The following is a 22,423-nucleotide window of genomic DNA, read 5'->3' as shown; positions in this document are numbered from 1 at the left end:
ATTAATTTTAGCAGCCTGGAATTGCGGATAATCAGATAACTCTGAATATTATCAATCAGGGTCTTTAGTGTCAAAGTCACTGTCATATCAAATTCAAAATAATGAGAGAAAAATCTATACAGTCACAAAAAAGTGTTAGTGTTGGACATTGAGTCACATTCATAGATCCAAACTCCCTCGTAAAAGCTTGATTTTTTTTCTTTTATGTTAACGTTAAAATGTTTATAAAAGCCTCTTCAAATCTCTTCGTCCCACTTGTAGTTTCTTTTCTCCTGTTAATGCGAATAAACGTGGCCTCTCTGGGAGGTGACTCAAAAGACTAAAGACATGTAGTTAAGAATTGCCAACAGAGGGAGCTGGTGCAAAAAGTTCTCACTATGAACAAACCTCGAATAACAAGACACTTGGAAAAAAAACAACATTCCTGCTGTATTAAGTTGTTCTGGTGAGGAAAAAAAAAATCACCTCTGTCTCTATAAACTCAATAATTACACATCACATCATTGTGTTTGATGTTTTATTTCAGTCTCAGCAGTGAAAATCTGCCATTCATACAAATACAAGTACTAAATTCAAACAATAGTGTTTTGAACATGTTGCTTATATGAAGAAAATAATAATTACAGCCAGCACACAGACTCTTAAAACAATAGAGCAGCAGTAACCAAAAATTACCAGTGACGTGGATCCAGCAATAATCACAAAACAAGATCATCTGGAGTGATGCAGTGATTACGAACAAACTGGCAACACATTGACAAGTAACAGGTGTCGCAAACTAAAATCTTCTGTGAACGATGACGTAGATATTTTTCTAAATGTCTTTTTCAATGAGTAGTTCTATTTAAGATGCAAACATACAGTAGGTAACCATGTACATGCATTCATGTTTTTTGAATGAACAACACCAAAAACTTTGGACTGTTTCTTGTCTACTACCTTCCTGTCTCTACCCTGAAGCATCAAGTGCATAACTCAAATGTCTGACTCTAATCTAGGCACCAGGCTCCTGCAGCACTTCAACACACACGCTGTCCTGCTCTGCAAAGGAAGACTTCAGGCTTCTTTCTCTGATCCCATCTGCTCTGTGTTGTGGCAGTGCTGCTTTGTCCTGAGGACTAACTACTATCTCTCATGTTTCCTGAGAGCACTCTGTATATTTCCTGTCACTCCTTAACCTGTGGAAGAAAAGGGCATGTCCTATTTCACGTCTGCCAATGACCGTCATGCTGTGTAGCCGCATTGGCAACCGCCAGTTGAGTACAAAGACAGCAAAAAAAATCATCCGGGAAAAGATAAAGAAATACATTCAGAAGTATCATGCTAAGGCAAATTTTTTAGTCGGAGGTCTTCCCTTGTCTTTTAACGGGGCTGTTTCACCTCATAATCCCTCATCCTGTCTCAAGAAGGGATGGCTGTTTTTGGACACTCACTTAAGTGTCACCAGTGTGTCTCCGAGACAAAGCGGCCTTTATACACACACACACTCCCTCGGCACAGCCAGTGGGAGTCAAAATCAAGCACATTTTCATCACGTAACCCCGCCTCCTGTGAAGAGCATTTACTCCACTTAGAAACATACAAAAACAAAAGGCTATGAACATTCCCCCAAATACCATCTCTTTACAAAGCACTGGTTTCATCACACACACTCTCGACTAGTCAACATCCATGTGACTAGATTTTCATACTGTTATTTAACAGGGCAGCTCACGACCATATTTATTTGGCTATCAAATATATCAAATATGAATATTGAAGACCTTGATGTTTTTTTAAACAACCGATCCACCTTCAAGGTTTCTGGTTGTTGTCAAATATGTCCTCCTCTGTCTCCGTGTCCAATGTGTGTCAGCTTATGTTGTTTTTGACTCAGATGTGTAAAAATCAAAAAGGGAATGGGACACAAAGGATGCAGCATTCAGTTGGAAGTCTTTGGAGTGAACACTGCTTCCCTATTCCTTTTAAAAAACAGACGTCACTCCGGGAGGCGGAAAGGAGAAATGGATGTGGGAGTGTTTTGGTCCACTAAAACGTATCCAAGTCCTCTGTTCGAGGATGACACGCCTACCGCTCATGCTCCGGGGGTACCCGCTTGCTGGCCCATGAGGGGGTCCCCGCCCTCCACTTCCTCCAGGACGGGGGTCGTTTCGTGCTCCGCCGTGATCACAATGGTGTTCTCGTCTACTAGCTCGCAGGTGGGGTTGGAGAAAGCCGACAGGGGCAGGGTGATCCTCTGCATTTCGCGCTCATACACTCGCTGCTCATGCTGTTTCTTTAGGTCCTGGCCCCTACACACACACACACACACATAGAAGACATTCATTATACTGTTATATATTTGAGGCTTAATTAATGCTCCGAGCTTTAGATCAAAGCTGGTATGCAAATCAGCAAGCAGTTATAATAAAAACAGCCTCTAGCATCATTTTTGGGGGCCAACCAAGCTCATGATAAGTAGTTTCAGATAACATACTGTATGTAGATAACAGAGGCCGTTGTAAAGCCTGGTCTGGTAGCAAAGGGAAGGGACAGATGGTGAAAGAGAACAGGGAACCAACAAGCTGGCGAGGAGTTATCTATTTCAAGGCGACACAGTGATGGGAAGCAGCACGAGGCCTGCTTTCTACTGATCTGGAGCCAAAACAGGGGACGATACACTTCCGACCTGCCTGCTTTTAGTACAGCATATTGTGAAACTCTGCACTGCTCCAAAACTCAGTACACCATCACACATTCTTTGCACTATAGTTTCAAGCATATCTGGGTTTTTCACCTGCTTTGTTTTTCCACATTTGTGGGGGCGATGGGAAGCCTTCAAGGGATCATGTCCTTGCCAGTACTCTAGCTACTCCCCTACACCCATGTTGGGAGCCTACTCCCAATATGGGCGTGTAACTTAAACCTCTCAGTGCCTTACACTGTTTCGAGATGTGTATTGGGGGGGCAGACTGCAGGCCAGTTGAGGGGTTACACACTGAGAATTGAATGGAATACTGGCACACTTGTATTTATGCCACACGTCTACCACATTAGTGAAGGTGATGTCACCGTACGCTGAGGGCAGGTATAAAGCCTCTGACATAATATGCTGCATCTCCTCATTAATAATCACCTTCTAAAAATAGAACACAAAACAGGGGCACTGCTAATCAGATTTGACAGCCAAACACAGCTCTGTAAGGGCATTTTGTGCTGTGACAAAGGGAATCGGTGTCCCCTGTTTCACAACACCGGGGCCATCATTTTGCCTTTTACATAACTGTAGCGAATACGCAGTCTTCTCCGACAAATCCAACCCCTCCTCCACGCTGTCTTCTGTTTCAAGAATATGAAATAAGAATGCTTAAAATAGACTGCAGGCTTTTCATTTCCTGCCGTTTTTCCTCCCCGTGTTCTGTTGCGGGTGTTGTGATAAAGGCATCTGAAATTGCTGCGTTAAATCCAAGTGGAACAACAGAGAGCATCGTTGGGGAATGTGCACAACAGCTGATGCCCTAAACTCAAGAGACCATTAACACGCATGTTATCACACGCCTTAACGAATCATTCTGGCATTTCTCCTGCACATTTTATAGCTCTAAACAATACTACATGTGCCAGTGGAAACAGAAAGGCACAGGAAGGCTCTGAATCATCAACTTTTTATTAGATTTGCTAATCTTGAACTCATCTATAAATGCCTAAATAGATGCTCAGTGACCTGGTGGTACCTCTCAGGGTTTCTGGCTCAGCAACACGAGGTACGTCTACTGGGAAATGTGAGGTGCCTTATCGTAAATCCTCATTTGGCCAGACATCTTTTTCTATGCGGGGGATCAACATGTGGAACTCTTTACCAACAGAACTCAAAATGAATCATGACTGAGATGATTTTGAACTCAAATTGAAACAGTTTTTAAAGAGGCATCAGTCATGAGCGATCGCATGCTTGTCGTTTCATGATAGTTTAAAAATGGTTTGTGTCTTGTGCTGTTTTGTACAGTATGTATTTTATGGTTGGTTTTTATGTATTTTTAGGGCCCATCTGAGGATAGGAATTGCAAACTAACTTAAGCCACAAACGCTGTGGTATGCGACATTAGTTCACGCTATATATTTTAATTAAAAACAATTTTTGCCTCAGTTGTGTTGTTTTTAGAGCTCATATTTTGTCTTTTAGTCAGATTTTTGCTTTGTGTTGTGATTTAGATACTGACCTCTTATAGAAGTAGCCCAGTGTGATGCCTACTCCAAGAACGATTATAATGGCCATCATGAGGATGCCGAGGACATAGCCTAAAAAAAGAGAGAAAAAACATTTAAGCTTAAAAGCTGAAAGTACATCACAATGATATTTGATTCATGTAGCGATGTTAAATTATACGCTCAGATGATAACAGCTTCAACATACCAAGTGTGCCCAGGTCCTTCTTCTTTTTGGGTCCTGTGCGTACTCGCTGGCTGATTCCCATTACTGGCTGCACAGCAGCAACTTCTCCCTGAGAAACTCTGGACTTTGCAGGCTTTGCAGAGCTCTCTGTAGAGGGAGTTGTTTCTGTTGGGATGAGGGATTCAGCCTTTGCTGCCACAGTAGAGGTTTGCTCTGAAGACACAATAAAACAACAGCAGTGTTTAACATTTGTAGCCGTACACACTTTTTATTTGAGAGAGAACAGTGACTAGAGTAACCATTTTTTTTTGTTTCTTTAATCCTCCTCATTTAGCCAACTAATGCCCTCATCCAGTGCAGAATACTCCATCCTCTCTATTCCTATTCAAATTATTTTTTCTTCCATGCCCATACAAGCAGACTAAACAGAGGCATTAACATGGACATAATTACACCATATACAGAAGTAGTCATTCTTAATTTTTACATGCAGAGTACTTATCTGTTTTATCCTTATGTGCACTGTCTTTTACTGTTTTATTAATGTTGTTTTTATTGTACAATGTGTGGAGACAACTGAAATTTGAATAATTCACTTTTGACTTAATTTGACTTAACTTAGAATGCATCATTTGGATCGTGTGGTTTCCAATTACTGCTGGTCCAATAACATTACCACTGGCGCAAGAGCAGGAAGAACACCCTGACACTGCTCATTTAGTTAAGGGACATAAATCAGCTAAAGGAGTGGCGAGCGCATGCTTTTTTGTGCCAGACATAAACAGTCTCTGCATACTCAACTCTGTGACAAGAGGCAGGAAGGTTCCGCTGCGGATGTCAGCGTCTGCTCTTTAACTCTTTTTCTATCTCCTCTACACAAGTTCTTGTTTACGAACTCTGCTGGAGTTAAAGGGCATGAAGTCATAAATTGTAACAGCCTATTAGCTGCCGTCTCCGAGGAAAGACTATTCCTCTCTACCAATGAGCTCAGGTTTGAGGCGTGGTCAATGTTTTCCTTGAAGCTGAACTTTCTGACACGTGACTGCAGGGGCTTTTGTTATTGTGTGACTCTGGTTGGGTTAAGAGACAAGATGGAAACAAAGGACAAAGCAGACAAGACTCCTCGTAGTAGCTTAACCCTGACCAAGTAACCTACTACTGGATAAGATTCTTAACTGGGAAAAGTAAATCAGCAGTAATCTCTATATGATGACTTGCACATAGTTTATGTGTGGTAAAAACACCAATAAGACATTAACCATTGAGTTTTTGGCTGATCCATAAAAGCTTTAAACTCGGCTGCATCTTTTATGTGGTGACTAATTAGAACATTTGCACGGCTACAAAAAATTCACCTCATTATTTTTCCCTAACATAGCCCACTTTTTAAAAATAATGAGAGTTTCACAGGGACAAGAAGACAAAGTAATTGCTGGCAACTTCCACAGAATGTATTCTGAAAACTTTCACAGAGAAAAGCTGCCAATTAATTGTATGTATGCAGTAATACAGTCAGCATTTTTTGTCTTTGTCAGCCTTCTGCAACCAGGGTTTTAGGGTTCATTTTAACAGATATCTAACTTGTCCACATTTTTTTTGTGCAAATCCCCAACTGTTTATGATTATTCATGGGCACAGTGTCTGCATTGCATTTAGAAACCTACCTTTGCATGTGTCGATGGAACAGAATTGTCTCTGGATCGTCCCATCCGGGCCAGCAATGTAGCACCAAGGCCTCTCAGAGGAGTCTGGGTTTCGGCAGTAATTGTGATCTCCAACACCTACAGGAGGAATGATAAAAACAGCACATGTCTGTTACTGATGTCCCGTTGAAATATGGGCTCTGCCTGTCCTGCTGTGTGGGTAAACCACTGGATTCATTAATCATTAACACGACTTCATCACACCACACTGAGCAGGCTGCTGTGAGCACCCAGAAAGGAAATGGCAGCTACTGAACAATAGAAGCCATTTAACACCACAAACAAGACAAATCAGTGGCACAGTAGCTGAAGTGTGTGCAATACAGGAAATATCATTCTTTTTAGTATTTAGCCCACATTTCTCTGAATGTTGCAAAGATTACTCGCAATCCCGTGGAAGACTTTGCAATCTGTGTGATAATACTGTATTTCACAGTTGTTTGTTTCTCCTGAAGCACAGTGTTGCACATATCAACATCAGTGACATTTTAAATCTTCTGTAAGCGTGACTCTAACACAGCGGAAAACAGGAGAAGAATCACAATTTTATCCATGTAATGTGACATTCACTGATCTCTTCACTGATAGACACAACAGACATATAAATTATGTATGTGTGTTTACCTGTCTGTGAATCAGGATGGATTTTAACATCATAGTCTCTTGTACAGTTGGTCCAGTTTAGACAGGTCAGACCTGAAGAGGAGCTATGTTCTTCCCCTCTGTACTCCACACCATTGGATGTCATGCAGTCTTGGGAAAAACAACAGCATAATAACATGTGAGCATAGCACATAAACAAATGATTGTGCAATCAATGGGAGGATGTAAAAATGATAAACTAGTACAATGCATGTAACTTGAAGTGATTTAAAAACAGACAAAGCAACAAAACTTGAAGGTTTTACTATAAATAAGGAGTGGAAATATAAAAAGATAGAGCACACAGTATCACATTACCTTTCTGATTTCCATTTGATGCACTGCTGTGCACAAACGCCACGCTCAGGAAAACAAGGTGCAAAGAGAGGAACATTTTGCAGAGCTGACGGGCTGAATTGACCGACAACATGGTTCACTCCCGTGCTTTCTCTCTAGAGAAAAAAAATAATAGAAATATGTATATATGCAAAATGTTTAAAATGGAGGAAGAGCCTGCGCTGAATGCATCAGACACACTGCTCCTCTCGCTGGGGTCCCAGCCCTTGTTTTTGTCAGAGGAGCTCAGCTTTCTTCGTAAACAGCCTTCAGTGGGAGGAGGAGCTGCTCTTTGCAGTGCAAACCTCAAGGTCCTAAAGCCTCACCAGGTTCACACACAAGCGCATGTACATGGAACACACACACACGCATACGCACACGCGCGCGCACGCACACTCTACACAGGTTGCTTAAATCACTTTTAGGGTATTTACATAGACCGACATTAATTTCCTGGAGACTTACTCTAACATTAACCACAACTTGTCTAACTTTAACCCTAACCTTACCATAACCTTAACCACTGACACAAAAATTAGAGTTTTACCAATTGGGGACAAGGCTTCTGCCCCCCCCCCCCCCCACACACACACACACACAGGAAAAAGCCTGCTGACTACATAGCTTGGCAATTGATCGTAGCATGCAGCCTTGTGAGAATAAACACATTGTCTAAAAAGACAGCACGCAAAGTAAAGGCAGTTAATTCACATTTTTGTTTAAAAAAATCTGCAAAAAAAATTGACTTCTATTATCCAACCTTTTTGCTTGTCCTTTACCTATCCAAGAATCATTTCCATGCAGATTAAATTCTCTGTGGTTGTCTATAAATAGCTGATGTGCTTTCCATTTTCATTTTAAAATACACTGAGTCATTAGTTTCCATTTATAATCCTCATCCAACTAACTGCACAGTCTTATCTGGCTCTAAGTGCTTGGTACATCTGTTCAAACCCAATCTTCCTGTTTCCCAGGCTTCCACTGCTCCTCTCTACCCCATGAGACCTGTTTTTTTCCTCTGGCCTTGGTCACTAACAGCGCGGGACTCTACAGAGACTGGTAAAGAACAGCTGCCAATAGTGTTTGTCTCTATCTGCCTCTGTGCAGGGAGCTGTACACTCAAATCAGAGAGGCCCTGTGTCATTGTTGGCTGATGGGTAAAGAGGCCAGCCAACGCGTGATTCAGTCAATGTTCACTAAGCCACTTTTCAAATAGATGTTTACCCAGTTTTCAGGCAATTACTAGTGCAAACACACAGCATCTGTCATGCTCTCTCGATCACACACTCTACTCATTCAGAGTTAAAGGGGGGCAGGGGGCCTCTCCCAGCATGCACTGGGTGATACCCTAAGTTACCAGATCATCAAAGGCTGAACACAGGCATTTGGGAATGAGCCAACTATTACTTGAGTTGAATAAAGATGCTGAAGGTCAGAGTTGGGTAATATTTCCACAATTTAATGAGAGATTATTTAATTTTTCCTGTTTAGTCAGAAATAGAAACAGCAAAAATATAAACAAACAATAGCTGAGGATTAACTTCATATATTCAAGATATTGAAAGTCTTGTTAGCATGCAAAAATGTGCCATTATAGATTAAAAGCCTAAACCTGCTTGTAGATAGTGTGCAACAGGAGACTGTGGGCTTTACAGGGGATTTCAAGCACTTCAAAAGGTTTGGATGAAATGAAACTAAGCAGCACTGATCATATGAAAGAATCACACTTTTACAGAATAACAACCTCAACAGCTCACTTTATTGTATTCAGCATTCACTGTTATTTTAAAAAAAATCTAAATGCACAGTTAAACTTACTCAACTCCTTTTTCAAAGGGGTCAAAAGGCATTTAATTCATTAACATTTTCATTATAATTCCATGTGTAGAATAGAAAACGTTTGATTCTTGTTATTTATTAAGTTTAAGGGCTGACTTGTGATACAACAGTGGAAAAACACCTCCCTTGTGCCTCAAATGCTAAACATGTGTCTGTTCATGCAAACACACACACACACACACACACACACACACACACACACACACACACCCAAAAAGTACCTTAAAATTGTTGTACCTAACTTCGCTTTTGATCTGAGTTTTCCAACTTCGTTTTCAAGGTTGAGGCAGAAGAAACAATATTGCACACACAAGCAGAGTCTGATAGTCAGAGGCTGAATAAAAAGTAAAATGGATTGTTTATTTTTAGCTTAAATTATGCCTTTGTTTAGAGATATGTAGATATTGTATCAAAGACTCAGGCCACACACTGAGCCTCATGTTTTGCTTCCCTTTTGTCTTAATGTAGAGCAAAGTTCAAGCCCCCACTTGTATTTCTTCTTAAAGACTTTCTTAAATGACTTTGACACAATCTTTTGTCTTAAATTAGATGAAAATCTGGGACACTGTAATATATGGGTTTGTTTTATGGTTATGAGAAGCAATACACCATTTGTCACATAAGAATCAAATCAAATCAAGTTTATTGTCCAAGTTTATTGTCATCTTACCATATATCTCTGTGTAAGGCAGAATGAGAGAGCATTTCTCTGGGATCAAGGTGCAAAAATAAGTGACACTAGAAAACACTAACATTTATGCATCACAGTCCCTGAGCCTTTATGCGCAAGTTAAAACAGTTAAAACAAAAGTAGAGTAAGTGTGAAAGTTGTAATGATCCCTGAAGAGCGGCTCTATCTGTACACGCCGCCATCTTCTCCCGCCTTAAATATATACTGTTGTGTAGGTTGGCTTAGTTCAACACACTTAATGATGATGTACGTCACAGTTGGCCCTACAATTTTAATTTATTAGTCATTATCTTGATGTAGTATTATGTTCATTCATGTTCTCAACAAGAACCATCTGTAGCGTCCTTTGAGGTGCATGTTAATCTCATGGAGCTGTACACACCAGGTGCTCATTTTGGCGTGGGTCATCAGGAAATACACTGCACTAGTTATAAGTATGAATCATTATCACAGGCTTTATGTCATAGCTGTTGCATAATCTATGTGCTCAAAACTACAATGCTTCAAGCAAACACAATGGAAACCTGAACTGATACAGAGGTACGTACGTGCAGAAGAACGGTACAGTAAAAAAAAAAGTGGTACAGTAAAAATTAGAGTAAAAAAAGTGGAAATCTGCTTGTTTACAGTCATATGTTGATATATTGGTTGTTCCCATACTTATATTCTGACAATTGTATCAGCACTAACAATATCATACCCCAAGGAAATAAAACCATCACATGATGGTCAAAAACTTCAATGTACATTTAGTTAATTGCCTAAAATGGACCAACCACAGCATGTACTGTACCCTCTATCTCAAACAAAAGCTCTGTGGTGATGTAAGACTCCTCTAGTGTGTGGTGCGTTGCGGAGCAACCGCCAGCTCTTTATCAGATCTACCCAATCATCTTCAGCCCTCATGTGGCTGGAAAATGGACACTTATTGAGGCAGAAGGCCTCTAATGGGGCATTAAACCGTACACTATATTCCCCTGCTGGGCACCAAGTAGCCAATTTCTCCAGATGCTGTTGCATTACATCACTGCATCAGTCTGAACGTGGCTACTGTTGCAGTTGAGACATGAACATACAACACAGAATAACAGAGGTCAGCTCTGGGAATGAGAATGAGCATACAGACAGACCTGGGGCTGTCCAGGTAGGGGGCAATCCTACCTATATTAAAACTGTTTATTAAAAAAAATGAATAAAGCCTCAAAAGTTTCATTTCATTTTATAAGCTGTCTTTGTTAAAAGGATTGTAGCAAAAAAGAGGCCATGAGAGGTTGTGAGGAAATGTTCTACACTGTTCTCCACCTAACGGGTCTCTACTCTGTATAGGTAATATGATGATGGATACAACTGGGTGCAGCCACTGAGCTCTTACATAACTTACTCAGTCTGCCAAGTGCTGGTGTACTGCAGCATCAGCAGTTGCACTACTCATTCACACTAAAGCTGCACATGTAGATGTCATAGACAGTCCAGAAATATCCACAGGTAATTTTATCCGCTGCCTCATGGGCCAAAAGCCTTTGCTCATTGAGCGTACGGAAAAAGCTCCTCCGTACTGTCATAGTGGCAGGTCTCCAGCCACAGCAGCTGTTAAAGCAGTGGGGAAGTGGACACCGCTCTGACTGAGAAGACTACAAACTTCCTGCACAGCCTCATGCAGTGCTGAAGAATCACAAAGGTGTCGTACGTCATCAGATGTTTTCAACAGCCGGAGGAGGAAGGCAGCCCTGGTTATCAGGCCACACAGGGTGCTGTGTAAGCGGGGGTCCATGAGGAGAGATAGCCAGGCCGAGTTCAGAGTGTCAGCTGAGGAGAAAAGAAATAATCTCATTGTAAAACAGAACATTAAGAGTACATCGCAGCTCATCACATCCTAAAATGACATGAAATTTATCAACCAAATGCTTTTAATCAGGCCGACGAGCTAATGTACTACCTGGCTGGAGTTCTTTGCACACTGTAAGGCTGTCTAGCACCTGTGCAGCGCTCTCCTCTGCCCATGCAATCAGGCTTTGTGCCAGTGCAGAGGATTCAGAGTACTTTTCAGCCATCCGCAGTAGGTAAGGCAACACATGTGCAGACATCACAGAGGGCTCCGCGAACACGTTGGCCTCATCCTGCTCATAAAGACTGGCACACCTGATTAAGAGAGCAGTAATAACAGTTTGACAACACTCAATCACGGTTGCTCTGTTTGTACAAGTGTATTTGATTCGGTGAGGTAACGCACCTCGTGTCTGAGGCCTCTCTCAGCACAGTTCTGAGGTCAGGCTGAGTCAGGTGACACAACAGCACCTCCAAAGTGCCAGGCGTATCCCAGCACTCCTCCAGCAGCAAGTCTAGTAGGAACGGCAGAGCCTGGTTGACCTGCATAAGGTAGACGCTCTTCTGGCTTCCTCCTCTGGCATGCTGCAACATGGAGGTGAAACAGGCCGCTCTCATCCTCACCAGCTGGCTTTGGTCCTGCAGCAAATACAGGCCTGTGTTGATCAACCTGCACGAGAAAGATTCAACATTTTCACTTGTTTTCAGGCATCAAATTATCATATATAATCTGATTGACAACCCTATTAGACATTTCTCAGTACCTGATCATGATGTCTGGCAGGGTTTTGTGTTCTCTCGGGCTGCCGCTCATTAGGGAGACTCCAGCTACACACAGAGCTTCAGCACAAGCCATCCGGAGCACTTCGGTGGCGTCTGGAGAGCGGTGGCATTCCAAGACACTACACCAACGCTGGATCATAGAAATCTTAAAACTGATTTTCACAAAGATAAAAAGTAAGTCAGAGCCGCAGGTAGAAGAGTCTCAGTATGTGAAGTAAAAAGAGTAATATATGTAAGACCTGGAGTCTGATCGCTGGGAAAGCAGTAGATTAGCAGCATACAGCGCCTGCGACAGGAACTCTGGCCCGCCTCTCTGCTCCTCCAGGTCAACGAGCAACAAATCCAGACACTCGAGCAGAACCGACTCCTCCAGCAGAGCCGACTGAGGGGGACATCGGGGTGAAGTAGAATCACTTCCAGCCATCACTGCCGCCAGGGCTGCAAGGTAGGTCCTGTGGTACTCCACACAGTGGCTCAACAATGCCTCCCTCAGGTTTGACTGGAGATAAAGATCATCGGTGCGCTCCTTTAATCTTATTATCAAATTATCTTTTTGTTTAACGGCAGACATAGGGGCGCAGACTTTGAAAATGTGTTTTCAACATTGATGCATATCACGAAAAAAAAGTTTTCCTTTAATCACACAGCAAAGTAAAGAATGCCAGTTTTTGCAATTATAAACAACAACTCTATTACAATGTCATGCCATACTTCCTGTTTGTTATAACTTATAGTAAAGTTTAATTAGCTCCATGAAAACAGGGTGCTCCAGTCCAACTGAAGGAGAGTATAAGACCTAACAAGTCCTATAAAACAAATGACTAGGCCACATAACAGTATTTGCCATCTTTACCTACTCTGTCTGGAGATATGTAGTATCACATCTTATCACACTAACAGAAAGTCATTGCCGGTCTAGATAATGTAACATGCTGAGTTTATCTACATGAACCAACATGAACTTTGACAGAGCAACTAATGAAAAGACGTCTTAAGCTTAACTGTGCTTAAGTCTCCCTGCAAAATATAATAGCAAACAGACACACCCTCTCTTATGTTAGAGGGAAAAAAAGTCTCCAGCCAGATCTCAGCCTCAGACAGCATTATATTTAAGCCTATCTTTGCCTCCCCGATTTCCTCACATTGTGCTCTAAGAAAGTCCTTAAACCGAATGCTGTTAGACAGGTTTTTGAAAAAGTTGTTTTCGACATCCTGAAGTCTAAGGAGGCAGTTCATGTCTCACCTGCAACACCCTCTGGATCACCTCTTTCAGACTGGTCTGCTGCAAACCTCGCCCATCAACCACCCACGTGACCAATGTGAGCCTCAGATCAGGGCTCGCTGCAGAAAAGTTGTCCCAGATTTGACGTGCCCACTTCTGGTCTGCACATAGAAACTGAACGGCTCTTTGATGGAAGGAAGACAGTCCAACCTGTGGAGGTGACATAAATAAAGCTTTAGAAAAAATACCTGTTGCGTTGCCCCGGAAAACTTGGTTTCAATCTTTAAATATTTATGTTTATACGTAAATATTCCTGAATGAAAAAGCAACGATTACAAAATACAGATTTTATTTATTACTCAAAAACTGGATGTAGTTTGATCAGATTTATTAATAACATCAGTTAACAACCACAAAATGTCATCACATTTTGATTCAAATGTTGCTACATCCTGATTGGTGCACAAAAGTATAGGACATCAGCTTTCCACCACTGAGCCCGCCCACTTCAAAACAGTGACAAGTGCACAAACAAAACAACACAGACAGAAATCTCTCATATGATCTCAACTGATGATGATGACTCTTGAAATAACTGACTCAGAAAATTCCTGTAATCATCCCTCACTTATACTTATAAAACGAATTGAAAAAATAAAAACACCTTCAGGGCCTTTAAGACACAAACCACCAAACCTGTTTTGATTCTAGCCAGAAACCTTTGCTGAAAGTCATCTCTCAAACTCTCCCTCACCTCCCTCCCAAAAAACAGCAGTGTCAGTCTACCAAGCAAGGGTTTGAGAAATGTGTGTCACGCACCTGAAGCCCCTTTTGAGGTGTACGGAGCTCACACATGAGTGTGTCATAGAGCTTTGACAGGTAGGTCTCGCAGCAGAATCCTCTCAGTGAGTCTGCCACGGCCAGGTAGGCTGCTCTCACCAGGGGGCAGCGCTGAGATTCAGTTGCAAGCCACAGCGAGGCATCCACCCTGCTCAGCACCTCGCATAGGTCAGCTGAACGGGCACTGCAGATAGAGACACACTGGGATTTCAAAAAGCCTGAAAGTGTCTGATGAATGAATAAAAAAGCTCTTTTAGTCTTACCTGTCTGTGCAGAGAGCTCTGTCTAGAACAGCTTTGATCTGCAGCAGCTGTCCGTGGAGCCGGTTGTGACAGCAGCGATCCAGTGGACTGGGCAGTTGAGCTGTCAGTTTGATGAGGATGTTCATGTACTCTAAGGGGGGAGTCATGGCAACCAAAGCCTTCGAGGCCATCACCCTCACACTGTAAATGGGACTGGCAGACAGCTGCAGTAAAGGAGGCAGGAAGTCTGACAATGTTCTGGGAGAAGAAAATGAGAGAAAACGGTCACTTGGTCAAATAAAATTCAGTATAAAGATGAATGAATGTGCAACACTTAATCTATCTACACTGCTTAAAAATACAGTATAAAAAGCCAACTTATTAACCGGCGGTCCTGAGTCACACCATTAAAAGTTCCCTCTCCTCTGGTAAAGTGGAGCAGATTATTGAGCCAGCTGGTCTGAGTTTTGGTTGGAATAAAAATCTGCATACTTTAAGCCTGGATAAAAACTGCTATAAACACGGCTATAAAAAATGATGACAGCTAGAGGGGTACTCCAGTGATTTTACACATAAAGGTCAGTTTACTGGTCATGACGAGTACTACTCTGCCTGTGAAGACTGTGGTATAAAGTCTTATGTGGCTCTGGTCTGAGAAAAGAATCTGATGATATCACAGTGATGTCATCAGTTATCTCAGCTTGGGCTTGGAAATAATAAACTTCTGACAGAAAGCCCATGTTACAAACTGTGTGTGGAGTTTCAGAGACTCCAGACAGGAGTGGTCTAATGAAAAGGTGCTATCTATTGCATTATGACAAATGTAGGATCCAGTGTTTTTGGAGCTTAACCATAATATGGACTAAGAACCAGGATATCTCTGCCTCTGCTGCTTCGATTTGGACTATTCTTCTTTAAATCTCTCTCAAATCCTTCACCTTTATGGAAGTGCAATACTAAATCACTGGGGTACCCCTGTAACCTGGCTAAACTGTCTAATGAGAAGTAAAGAGAGATTACTCAGTTGAGTCTTGGACGCCAGGCTGCAGTTGGGCTAACAGAGTAAGAATAGGGTAGAGTGATGGCTGCAGGCGAAGTCTGGCCTCCTCAGGTGGACCCTGGAGGTTATGTGCTGCCCCTCTCAGCTCTGCAAGAAGGAAGGGTTGGAGCGCAGGGTAGTGGAAGAAGAAGGCAGGGGGCGACATGCCGTGCTGAGTAGGGCCACCCTCTTCACTGCTGGGCCGCTGACCAAGCATTCGTGAGCAAAGAGAACCTGGAAAGACATTTTATTTCATATCAGCAGTCCTCATGCAATGCTTCATTTCACAAATACAGACTAAAAGTAAAGCTCTAAATGTGCCTTTGTCTTACTGTAAAGCTGTAGAGCAGCATTCCTCATGGCCCAGCAGGGAGAACTGAGCAGAGTGAGAGACAAGATGGCTACAGCAGGGGCAAACTGAAGGATAGCTACACCCAGCCCAGAGCCACGCACCAGGGCCTGCAAAGTGTGAACCGCACACACCTGTAAAGGACATGTGTGGATGGTGTTACATGTATATACAACCTGTAGGTATCAAGACACCAAAGTTTTAAGGTTAGACTAATATCTTCATTGCTGCTGTTCTGTCTATGAACCTGTGGAAGGTCCAGTGTCTGGTCCCAGCTGTCAGGTAGAGGGGTTCTGGCTGTCTCCAGTAAGGTTTGCATACTGTGGGATAAAAGTGGCCGTGCTTTACTGGCCTCCTCTGCTAACAGGACACACAGGATGAGCATAGGCAACCCTGCAGCCCTCCGGGTCACAGAAGTAGAACGAGGGGACTGCACAACCTGCAATCCCTGAAGAGATCAGAAAGAAAATACATCTGTAAGCTAGCAGTCAAGCATCTTCTGCATTTATTAAGGAAAAATACACAAGACCACAACTCACTTGTTTCAGCATGTGGGCTGGGATATCCCTAAGATGTGGATCATTGCTGCTGAGTAGACAGGCACAGAACTTGGTGAAACCTACACAGCATCCCTCTACTGCCCCCTGGTGAAGAAAAACATGTTTTTCCAGGAAGCCAAATGCAAGTTGAGGTGAGAAAAAGACTTAATGCCTTCAGATGGTTTTATAAAACTTACCCAGTGACGGCATTTGAGAAGAATATTTTTGAATACTTTTGATGCTTTTATTAGATCTTCTTTTGTTAGTAGGCACTTGTTGGGTTTGGATTCGGCAAGAATTCTCTCCACCAGAGAACCTAAAAAGATCCCAATTTCCTAATTAGAAAAAGTAGAGGAGGAAATAACAATTATAATACACATACAGCATATAAGATAACTACTAAATGTGAAGTTGCCACTACAGTTGTGATTTACCTTAAGAGAGACCCAGCAGCAGGTGAGAATGAGGCTGTGTTCTTCAGAGAGCAAGACACACTCCTCTCCATCCCCATGGTTTCCTCCAGATGCTTGGGCTATCAGAGAGCTGATGGCATTCCCCATATCACAAAAAGAAGGGGCGGCATCTAAGACAAAACACAGCAGTTTAAAGCCCACTGCAGATAGTGTGTGTAGTCATAAATCTGAACTGGTGCATCCTTTATCCCTAAATCAGTACTGTTTCTGCAGATTGCTCCATTACCCTTCTCAGTAGCACAAGTGTCTCCACACAACACACCCAGCAGAAGCAGAGAGATATTTTCCAGCAGGCCCAGTACCTCAATGGTCAGACTGTGGCCAAGTGTGTCAAAGATGCTTCTGGGTGCCTCAAGCAAACACCTCTGAAGGGCACTCAGAACACCTGAAACATGATTCAAGACAGGATTAAAAGAACTGAAGACCTTTTCTGGGTTTCATCATCGGTATGGGAGTTGTCAGAGTTGTAGGTCTCAGGACTCACCATGTATAGGCTTGGTTCTGGCAGCAAGCATCATGTCAGCCTTGGCTGTGAGGTAGTGCTCCTCCAGCTCCCTCACAAGGAGTCTAACAAAGCTGGAGGCCTTTGTGTTGCTTCCACAGTTGACATTAATGTTACTGTTCGGCCCGCAGTCCTCAGACTGGTCTTGTGATCTAAAAGATATGAACAACTGATAACTTCTCACCCATTACATCTAAAGCAGACACATTTCTGTGTGAGAGTAGGAGACGAGGCTTACTTCTGAAGGAGAATCTTCGTCATCAGCGCTCCCATCTGAGCCTCCTGCACCCGAGGACTGCACAGGAGCTGTTTGGTTCGTGTGAGCAGCACAGCAGCGATATCATCTGGAAAACTTGGTGGGAAAAATCTCAACAATAACCCTGCCGAAAGCTCCCGAATCTGTAGAAGAAAACAATATTTGATTTCATATATTAAATTTGAACAATCAAAAAAAGATTATGAGTCAAGTAAAGGCAGCTCTACCTCGTTTGTAGAATCTTCTAAACAACTGATGAGGACCAGCTGTTTTGTCTTGCAGAAGAAATCCCACTTTCCTTTTTGCCTTGCACAGTTAATAAGAGACCCCATGTTCACTGCAGAGGAGATTTCAAAGAGCTTATTAAACTTCCAAGCAAAAATATTATAAAACAATAGATGTCTGGGTTTTTTTGGCCTCCATTTTCCAATCACAGGCATCCCAAACTGACCTGGAGGTTGTCCCTTTTTTTTGTCGGGGCTCCAGGTGTCTGTGCAGGTCTCCAGCACTGCAGACAGCAACAGCAACACAGTCTTTTTCCTCTGATAGCTGTGCCCTGGTGCCAGATAGCAGTAAGGAAGCTCACCCAACCATTCCACAAAACCTAGGAGATTAAAAAATGTTTCTTATGAACAGGGGAGAAGACAAAAGAGTGGGAAAATTCTCCATCATGTCCTGTAAAAGGACATAACTTTCAATTACAAACAATGCTACACAGGCATTTAATATTAGACTATATTAGACTAACAACAGCTGTCAATCATCTCACCTATTCCCTGGTCCAGCATTTCTTGTGCCCTTTCCAAGATGGTGGCATCTTCCTTCTTCTTGCCCTTTGGTCCTCTGACATGTGCCAAGCAGCCATCTCTGATACGAACCAGAAATTTCTTCACTCCTGCCTGAAAATGTTGGCGAAAAGGCGAGGACTCACAGTTCAGGTTCTGAGGGATGAAGGTCCTCATTATTGACAGCTCCTCTGAAGTTGGAGTATCTTTGGTCTTTGGGCTGCAGCAGAGGAGGCTGAGAGCAGCAAGTCGTACTTTGTCATCCGCAGATCCTAGAGCTAGCTGGAGGGTTTTAAGGGTCGAGCTGCCTTGCAGAGCCCAGGGAGAGCCTCCAGTTGTGGCCCGGTAGGAACTCATGATGCAGGCCCAGGCGTGGAGGTGGCCGGGGGCAAACGGGTCCAGGGAGGCCAGCAGCAGCTCCACAGCAGAGGGGAATACTTGAAAGGTGCAGGGCAGTAAGTGTGTTGAGCTGTTGTTCTGTAGAAGAGTCACATCAGAAGTCAGCGCCTCAAGAAGGACAGGCTGCCAACGTCTTGCCCACTGATTGGCCAGATCCAACTCAGCTGACTTTTGCGAGCCATCACAAAGCTCTCGCCTCTGCTGCTGGATCAGACACTTGTAAAGCTCTGATCCACATGGTGACAGGTGATTGGTTGACAGGCACTTCAGGAGATGATTGGGTATTTCACCATATTGATCCAGCACCTGATTGATTACAGAAACACGCATGGAGTCATCATGAGCTCAGATGACAACATCACAGCATCATTAACACTGTAATAATCATTAATCCTCACCATGTCAGTACCCAGATATGGAAGAAGAGCACAAAGGCGATGATATTTGGCTTTGGCTTCCCATGGGAGTTTGATTATTCGCTGAAGTAGATTTAAATAAAGAATCTTCTTTATGTCACCAAACTGCTCACAGTCCATTTGATAGACGTCCAGCAGCAGACAAAAGCAACTGCGCACAAATTCTGACACGCCCTCCACCTGCCAGCACAAATAAAAGAGTAATTTATCGTTAAATAATTTGATAAACTCACATGAGGTCCACTATGTGATGTGGCTTGTTGCTTGGAAACTTCAGAGTATGGCTATTATTGAAGGTGGTATTGAATATATTTTTTAGTTATAGGAAAGAACTGGATGTTTAAACAAAACTGTATACAATTCTTGGACACTTTACCTCTTTTGAGTGAAATTGGGCAATTTGGGCAAATTTGAACTATTTTCTACAGTTTTACCCACAAACACAACTACACCGTGATTATTAAGTTACAGTATTGTTGGCATATATCATATCTTGCATTATTTGGCTTATTTTGAGTTTCCAAAGTCCAATGTTTTTTCAGATAATCGTATAATTATGTTAATTCAACTTTATTACTAAACCAAAGGAGATTTGCATTAAATCTCAGGCATTAAAAATATAGAAAACGAAAATATTATAACACAAAAAAATACTCATAAAGAAATTCAACTCACTGGGCTTTCAGCATTGGTCCAAATCACATGAATGAGTTGTTGTTGCAGGCTGCTGTTGTCCGGCAGAAGACGAACACCCGTCATCTTCCAAATATCAGCCAGACATTCTTTGACTTTCTTCAGCCATAGTGTTAACACTGCAACAGCATGTCATATTTGAACAGGTGCTTTTCTTTTTTTCTATTTAAGTCCATGAATAAACAACTTGGACATTACTCACCTTCAAAGGCAAAGTGATGACAGTCCAGCTTCTCCTCACACAAAGCAAAGACCAGAGGAAACAAACCATCCAGCAGCAGACACCTCTGAAAAGACAGAAATGATAGATTTGGTTAAAAAAAAAAAGCCAAAAAAACCATACTAAAATTAAAGCGTGCCGTTCTTGATGCATTATATTAACCGTGGCATCCGCATGCGAAGCAAGCAAGATGTGAGGTCGGCAGCAGGTCAGGAGGCCCCTGCTCATAGCCAGCCTGTCCACTCCGTCCTTCCCTGTGGGGCGGCACTGCACCTGAAGACCACCAACAGTCAGCAGCCAGGGCTCTGAGAAATAACAGGAATAACAACTATTCAGTCAGGAGCTTCTATGCAGTCACACTCAGCTGTAGAATTTCTAGTGTGGATATAATGCAAGAGGAAAGAAATCAAAGCAAACGGGTGGTTATCATACATGTAACGTAGGAAAAAAAAAAAAAAGGCTCATGCTGATTTCTTGTCCAGCGGTGTTGGTGCTTACATACCTGGATGAGAGACCTGTAGCAGACTCCAGGCAGCGGCACCTGCAGCTCTGCTCTCCGATGCTGTGTTGATCAGCATGGCCACAGCAGTGCCCGCCAGGAGACGAGTGTCCCTATTGCAGCACTGCAAGACAGGACACACTGACTAATGAGATGGAACCTACACCAATGAACCAATATTTATGATTACAATAAGAGACCCTGGAGTAGCGAATCAGTAAGACACCTGTCCGAGGATTATGTCCATAAGAGCCTGCAGGATCTTCTGCACCGCTTGGTTCTCATTCTCCTCCTTCCACACTAGAGGAGCCACTTCACTGGACAACAGCTGAAATATCTGTAGACACACCTGCAGAGATCACAGTTATCAGATCAGTAACAAAGTTCACACGATAAGTCTATGCAGTGGATTCTGAGTGATTCATGATGCACATCGCTCCACATTTACCTTAACAGCAATGTAACACAGCGGTCCATCTCTCAGGGATTCTTGTTGCAGTACAACAGGGAATAACTCAGACACTTTATTTATAAAGGACAGGTATGACTCTCGCCACACTTCTCGACCTACAGTGCTGTCTTCCAGGAACATACAGGCTGAAAAAAAACAACAATATAATAAAAACTTGCATACAAAATCTGTGACAGATTATAATATCATGTTATCTTTAGTCAACACTAACCTCTCTGAAGATCCTCAAAAGACAATATCTAAAAAGAAGACGAGGTAAAAGTTATCTGTAGTGTCTTTATGTAAAGTTCTGGCAAACACAAGTGAATTAACTGTTCTGTACCTGATCAGTCTGCGTTATGGAGTGCAAACACAGCTGGGTTTCTCTAAAAACCAGTTGGTGGTCCACCTTTGCCAGGTGTTGCAGCATCTGTAAAGAGAATGAGAATGAAGCTTCAATAGGATGCATTTAATTTGAACAAAGAACACGGAGCTGACACACTGTAGGGCTGACCTGGTCTACTTTTCGACAGGCTGTGGAGATGTTGACCATCTGCAGCTGCAAGGAGATGAGGAGTCTGACAAGAAGCAGGAGGTGACTCTCCTCTAAACCATGAAGCTGTGTCTCTGAAATCTTTCTCAGCAACTGCACAGCCTCCTCTAAACTGCGCTCCTTGCATCTTTTCACACTACTCCTGTTCATGCAAATAATAATTATAAAGTCATTATTACATCTTAGTGACAAAATGTGTTTACAGGAGATGGGAAGTTAAGTTCAGGTACCAACCTGGAGGATTCAGATAGTTTATCAATAAAGAGCCCGAGTGTTTCTGGTGTTTGATCCTCGGTGATCACACAGTTCTGAAGACTTGTCATCAGATCTTCAAACGACAACATTGTTGTATTAACTCCACTGTGCAGAGATAAACTGCTGTCAGACACACTAGACCCACGCCGGTGCACTGGTCACGTGACAAATCTCTAATTCTACTATTGGTGAAGAAGTGGTCATCTAAGATTTACAGCGACATGCTGACACCTAGAGGATGAAGACTGCATGTTTTTTTTTTTTTTTTTTTGGTTTTTTTTTTATTTAAAATTCAAAATGATTTTATTGCCATGATGAACATAAACAGTATTGACAAGGCAGGTTTACAATGTAGGTTTAATATCATTCAATGTGTAGGGGGAAAAAGACAAAATGGTTTCCACATGTGTTCATTATATGATATATTATATAAAATAAGACAAATTTAACACACCATTGATCTCCAGGTGAGAAATTAATTGTTAAAGCAGAACAAGAGA

The 22,423-nt window shown here is 42.4% G+C and overlaps 2 protein-coding genes across 2 annotated transcripts; both read right to left on the bottom strand.

Annotated features, from left to right (window-relative positions):
- Window positions 1–503: 503 nt before the first annotated feature.
- Window positions 504–7,396, bottom strand: pik3ip1 (phosphoinositide-3-kinase interacting protein 1). The gene is made up of 6 exons (XM_042422483.1): window positions 7,036–7,396; window positions 6,700–6,828; window positions 6,037–6,153; window positions 4,394–4,585; window positions 4,200–4,278; window positions 504–2,291 (listed from the first exon to the last, which is right to left on the bottom strand). Exons 1-6 carry the CDS (start codon window positions 7,145–7,147, stop codon window positions 2,075–2,077), a joined length of 846 nt encoding a protein of 281 aa, XP_042278417.1. The 5' UTR covers window positions 7,148–7,396; the 3' UTR covers window positions 504–2,074.
- A 2,122-nt stretch (window positions 7,397–9,518) lies between these two features.
- Window positions 9,519–22,082, bottom strand: si:ch211-225b11.4 (thyroid adenoma-associated protein homolog). The gene is made up of 31 exons (XM_042422271.1): window positions 21,903–22,082; window positions 21,630–21,810; window positions 21,459–21,545; window positions 21,348–21,375; window positions 21,113–21,261; window positions 20,891–21,013; window positions 20,668–20,788; window positions 20,328–20,470; window positions 20,148–20,232; window positions 19,928–20,064; window positions 19,235–19,432; window positions 18,422–19,142; window positions 18,104–18,256; window positions 17,880–17,989; window positions 17,635–17,795; window positions 17,379–17,548; window positions 17,121–17,279; window positions 16,856–17,004; window positions 16,619–16,756; window positions 16,422–16,526; window positions 16,130–16,330; window positions 15,866–16,016; window positions 15,515–15,767; window positions 14,516–14,752; window positions 14,232–14,436; window positions 13,434–13,622; window positions 12,430–12,689; window positions 12,172–12,342; window positions 11,814–12,077; window positions 11,520–11,722; window positions 9,519–11,389 (listed from the first exon to the last, which is right to left on the bottom strand). The coding sequence occupies exons 1-31, from the start codon at window positions 22,010–22,012 to the stop codon at window positions 11,142–11,144; spliced, it is 5,610 nt and encodes a 1,869-aa protein (XP_042278205.1). The 5' UTR covers window positions 22,013–22,082; the 3' UTR covers window positions 9,519–11,141.
- Window positions 22,083–22,423: the final 341 nt, after the last annotated feature.

The sequence above is a fragment of the Thunnus maccoyii genome, chromosome 9 (genome assembly GCF_910596095.1).
Source record: "Thunnus maccoyii chromosome 9, fThuMac1.1, whole genome shotgun sequence".
In the NCBI taxonomy this organism is placed as follows: Eukaryota; Metazoa; Chordata; class Actinopteri; order Scombriformes; family Scombridae; genus Thunnus; species Thunnus maccoyii.
The sequence above is the reverse complement of the archived record's forward strand: the minus strand, read 5'-3'. Positions and strand labels throughout refer to the sequence as shown.

Coding starts and splice junctions, on each gene's coding strand:
- pik3ip1 (XM_042422483.1), bottom strand. CDS start 7,147: ATGTTGTCGGTCAATTCAGCCCGTCAGCTCTGCAAAATGTTCCTCTCT. Junction 6,829..7,035: donor ATCAAATGGAAATCAGAAAG/GTAATGTGATAC, acceptor GTTTTTCCCAAG/ACTGCATGACATCCAATGGT. Junction 2,292..4,199: donor CTGGGCTACTTCTATAAGAG/GTCAGTATCTAA, acceptor GTGTGTGTGTAG/GGGCCAGGACCTAAAGAAAC.
- si:ch211-225b11.4 (XM_042422271.1), bottom strand. CDS start 22,012: ATGTTGTCGTTTGAAGATCTGATGACAAGTCTTCAGAACTGTGTGATC. Junction 21,811..21,902: donor AAACTATCTGAATCCTCCAG/GTTGGTACCTGA, acceptor TTGCATGAACAG/GAGTAGTGTGAAAAGATGCA. Junction 19,143..19,234: donor CATATCTGGGTACTGACATG/GTGAGGATTAAT, acceptor GTAATCAATCAG/GTGCTGGATCAATATGGTGA.